At 40.3% G+C, this 4,197-nt stretch overlaps 1 protein-coding gene across 1 annotated transcript; it reads right to left on the bottom strand.

Moving 5' to 3' along the window:
• Positions 1-496: 496 nt before the first annotated feature.
• Positions 497-3,578, bottom strand: LOC135056788 (zinc finger protein 862-like). Its single transcript, XM_063962379.1, has 3 exons — positions 3,420-3,578; positions 3,227-3,333; positions 497-3,135 (listed from the first exon to the last, which is right to left on the bottom strand). The coding sequence occupies exons 2-3, from the start codon at positions 3,326-3,328 to the stop codon at positions 688-690; spliced, it is 2,550 nt and encodes an 849-aa protein (XP_063818449.1). The 5' UTR covers positions 3,329-3,333; positions 3,420-3,578; the 3' UTR covers positions 497-687.
• Between the last annotated feature and the right edge of the window lie 619 nt (positions 3,579-4,197).

The following is a 4,197-nucleotide window of genomic DNA, read 5'->3' as shown; positions in this document are numbered from 1 at the left end:
ACAATTCTTCCCCACAAAAATAAGGGCTTGTGCTTTGAAGAACTAAAGAACACAGCAGAAAAGGGACTCTGATAACAGGATTATGGACATACTAGGGCCACTCCACCACCTCTAAGTAGGAATACTCTCCCTCCTCCCACATTTTCTTGGTACTCTACCTTTTTGAACTGGAAAGTTGGGCTCCAAGTAGCTTGGGTGGCTCAGGTGCAGAGTCCTCGGTTGTCATCTGAAATGTTGAGTGCAGATTTGGTAACTGAAGAAGAGCAATCGCCACAGCTGTCCAACTATTTATGCAGGCTCAGGCGGATGCCGTCTTGTCACTGGCTGTAAATATCCTCTTAGGCGCTGTGCTGAAGCTGAAACAGAACCATACAACATAAACTGACTGCATGTTATCAGAGTCCATTTGTACTGCATTCCTAGTTCTTCAAAGCACAGCTTATTCCTTGGAGTAGAATTGTAAGACCACCATAGATTTTTAGTCTCGTACAATTCTTCCACACAAAAATAAGGGCTTGTGCTTTGAAGAACTAAAGAACACAGCAGAAAAGGGACTCTGATAACAGGATTATGGACATACTAGGGCCACTCCACCACCTCTAAGTAGGAATACTCTCCCTCCTCCCACATTTACTTGGTACTCACCTTTTTGAACTGGAAAGTTGGGCTCCAAGTAGCTTGGGTGGGTCAGTTTATGTGCGTTGTCCTTGGTTGTTGCTCACAATCTACAGTACAGGTGTTTCTGATTGTAGAGTGTGGTCGGTGGCCAGCTGTGTGTGGTCTACAAGAAAATATTCTTCTTTGCTTTTTCATCCAGTGCTTTACCGCCTCTCTGTAGTTTACCTTGCCATTTAGCTTAATGGCTAATATGCTGTTGACATTTTCCACCTTGAGACGGTTTCTGTGATCTGTTAAGATTAATTTAACTTGCGAAAAAGTTCTTTCAACTTCAGCAGTTGAGAGTGGTAGAACACAGCCAACTGAAACAAGTTTCTGAATTAGAGGAAATGCTACGCCAATTGTGTCTTCAGATTTTTCTAAAGTCTTGTACACGTTGACCATGGACAATCTTTCATTATCAGAATTTTCTTCTTCCGTTTGTAAGAATACAGATTTAAAGTCTTCCCATTCTGATAACAGAAGATCTTCGTCCAGTTGATAAAAATCAGCAAGCTGTGCCATTTCGGCCACACCATAAAATCCCACACCTTTGTCTGCATTAAGATGCCTCATATCTAAGACACTTAGATGATCAAGTATAGCTATATTATGCATCCTCTCTGAAATGTTTTGGACCAATAGATCTAGAAAACACCTTGCATCTTCTTCAAACTTACAATTTTCTGCTGCTATAGGAGCCTGAATTCCTATTTTTCTTGCAGCATTTTCCAGGTTCCTGCAAAACTGACCCCCAGGCTTACGCTTTAAATTTTTCAAAGCACCAAGCGTAATGGAAACATTGCTGTGTATTGTAGACAAGTCAATATCTCTTCTTTCAAAGATTAAAACTAATTTGGAAAGCAGGCTCAGTACATCACAAAGAAAGTGAATTAATTGAAAAAAATGAAAATTTTTCAGATGTTTGAGAAGTCCTTCAGCAGTTGGCCCACTCACACCACTTGTAGTCCTTGACTGTCCAGTTACAACAGCATTTTCCAAATCGACAATGATCGAATGATAATTAATTCTTATTGAATTAATAGCATTTTCATGTGATAGCCATCTTGTGTGGCTAGCCTTTTTTATTTTTGTTCCCTTACATTTAGTAAATACTCTTTGTATTTCTTCCAAAGTTTTGCTCCTCACAGAGCTGTATTTATAGTATTTGTAAATACTTGTTAATACTTCATCCATTTTCAGGAAAGGATTCAAAGATTCAAATGTATTTTTTGTTGCAAGAGCTAAACGATGATTGTGACAATGTATTGAAATAATCTTATTATTTTTGGCCTTTAGTTTGGCTGCTACTCCATCACGGTGACCAACCATTGAACTGGCGCCGTCACTTCCAAAGCCTACTAATTTCTCAAACCCTCCACAGTCTTCTATAGTCTGTGAAAGAGCATTGAAAATAGTTTCTGATTTTCCATCTGGAATTTCTGTATCATTAATAAAGGACACACTGACTTCTCCATCTTTTATATATTTTGCAGCAGTTGCCAAGTGTTTTCTGTTGCTGACATCAGTAGTTTCATCTGACATAACTGAAAATGATGGACTCTTCTGTAAAGACAAGATAACTTTCTCTCTTTGAACACTGGCCATCGAATTAACAAATTCGTTGATTGTTTGGTAGCTTGTATATGAGGCATTTTTAGATTTGTTCAGAGGGGCTAAAACTGGAGACTTTAATTCTTCTATACAGAAAACAACAAATGGTTTAAAAACAGTTGTATGTGGTATATTATGCTGGATTAGAAAATCCAGGCACTTCATAGCACATTCCACAGCTTTGAATTCCTCTGACTCTGGTCTATTTTTTCTGTTCTGTGAAGCCTCAGCATTACAACCGATTATTTCAGTTTGCATTGCTGCCTTGTGCATCTCGGAAACAGAATGCTCCTTAATTTTATCGCGCCTTACTGTGCTCATCCCACTATTCATCCATGGAGATTTGTTGTATTTTGTGTCGTTCAACAGATGTTTTAAACACAGCTTGCAGAGTAGAGATTCTCTTTCACCATTTTTTTTACAACTAAGCCACGGAAACTCTCTTTTCCATTTTATTTGGAAACCAACTTTATGTTTTGACTTTTTTTTTGGAGAAGCACTAACCCCAATGTCATTTATTATATCTGTATCTTCATTAGAAGAGCACCTTTCTTCAGATAGGTCATCATCCAAAATAATAGGGGGTGAGGTGTCACACTCTAAATTCTGAGAACAGTTGGCAAGAGAGATGGAGGATTGAGAATGCACATCTATGGTGTTTTCATTAACAATGACATTACATGACGTCGATACCGAGTCATCTACATTGCTGCAATTTGTGTTAACTGTGGCCAGTGAATTATCTTGGGAAGTGCATTGATTATCTGTGGGTACAGGATCAGAGGTGCTGGGTACAGGATCAGAGGTGCTGGGTACAGGATCAGAGGTGCTGGGTACAGGATCTAACTCTGCTGCATTTATTTTCTGTAATTAATAAAAATCATAATCTAAATTCAAATATTTGTTACACTTTCTTACAGGGGTTTAAAATGGGTGTATGTAAATGTTTTCCTACCTTCTTTTTTCCTGAAAACATTTGATTGATTTTCAAACATTTTTTGCCTATTTCCTTGGTTTTTCTTTCATGTTCTTTCACTTTCCTTTTAAGAGTAGGCATGTTTTCTAAAAATAAAAAAAAATAAAAACACTTAACACACTCAAGCTCCCTAGAATGAGAGCCACTGTACTCTCCGTACCAGCAAACTCACCTGAGACAAGTTGAGGTCTCCTGTCATTCAAGCCAAGAGGATCAAAGAAGGATCAATATGCTTATTTGGAGCCTGTGGTGTGGAGTGATGCACAGTTGGTTCAATGGTTGGTCAACGTGATGGAGTACATAGAGACGAGGATGAGGATGAGCCAGCTTTCTGTGGAAGAACAAAACACTTTAACACACTCAAGCTCCCTCGGATGAGAGCCGCACTGTTTACTCTCAGTACCAGCATACTCACCTGAGGCAAATTGAGGACTCCGGGGATGCCGAGAGGATCAAAGAAGGAGCCAGAATATGCCACTTTGGAGCCTGTGGTGTGGAGTGATGCGCCAGTTGATGCAGTGGATTGCTTAACGTGATGGAGTACACAGAGGCGAGGATGAGGATGAGCCAGCTTTCTGTGGAAGAACAAAACACATTAACACACTCAAGCTCCCTCGGATGAGAGCCGCACTGTTTACTCTCAGTACCAGCATACTCACCTGAGGCAAATTGAGGACTCCGGGGATGCCTAGAGGATCAAAGAAGGAGCCAGAATATGCCACTTTGGAGCCACAGTGGTGTGGAGTGATGCGCCAGTTGATGCAATCGGATTGCTTAACGTGATGGAGTACACAGAGATGAGGATGAGGATGAGCCAGCTTTCTGTGGAAGAACAAAACACTTTAACACACTCAAGCTCCCTCGGATGAGAGCCGCACTGTTTACTCTCAGTACCAGCATACTCACCTGAGGCAAATTGAGGACTCCGGGGATGCCGAGAGGATCAAAGA

This window comes from Pseudophryne corroboree, chromosome 3 (assembly GCF_028390025.1).
Source record: "Pseudophryne corroboree isolate aPseCor3 chromosome 3, aPseCor3.hap2, whole genome shotgun sequence".
Taxonomy (NCBI): Eukaryota; Metazoa; Chordata; class Amphibia; order Anura; family Myobatrachidae; genus Pseudophryne; species Pseudophryne corroboree.
Note: the sequence above shows the minus strand (reverse complement) of the source record. Positions and strands in the feature narration are given on the sequence as shown.

Bases quoted from the DNA above. Each gene is read 5' to 3' on its own strand.
- LOC135056788 (XM_063962379.1), bottom strand. From the start codon at position 3,328: ATGCCTACTCTTAAAAGGAAAGTGAAAGAACATGAAAGAAAAACCAAG. The intron at 3,136-3,226 runs GTAGGAAAACAT...TATTAATTACAG, and splicing joins TGTTTTCAGGAAAAAAGAAG to AAAATAAATGCAGCAGAGTT.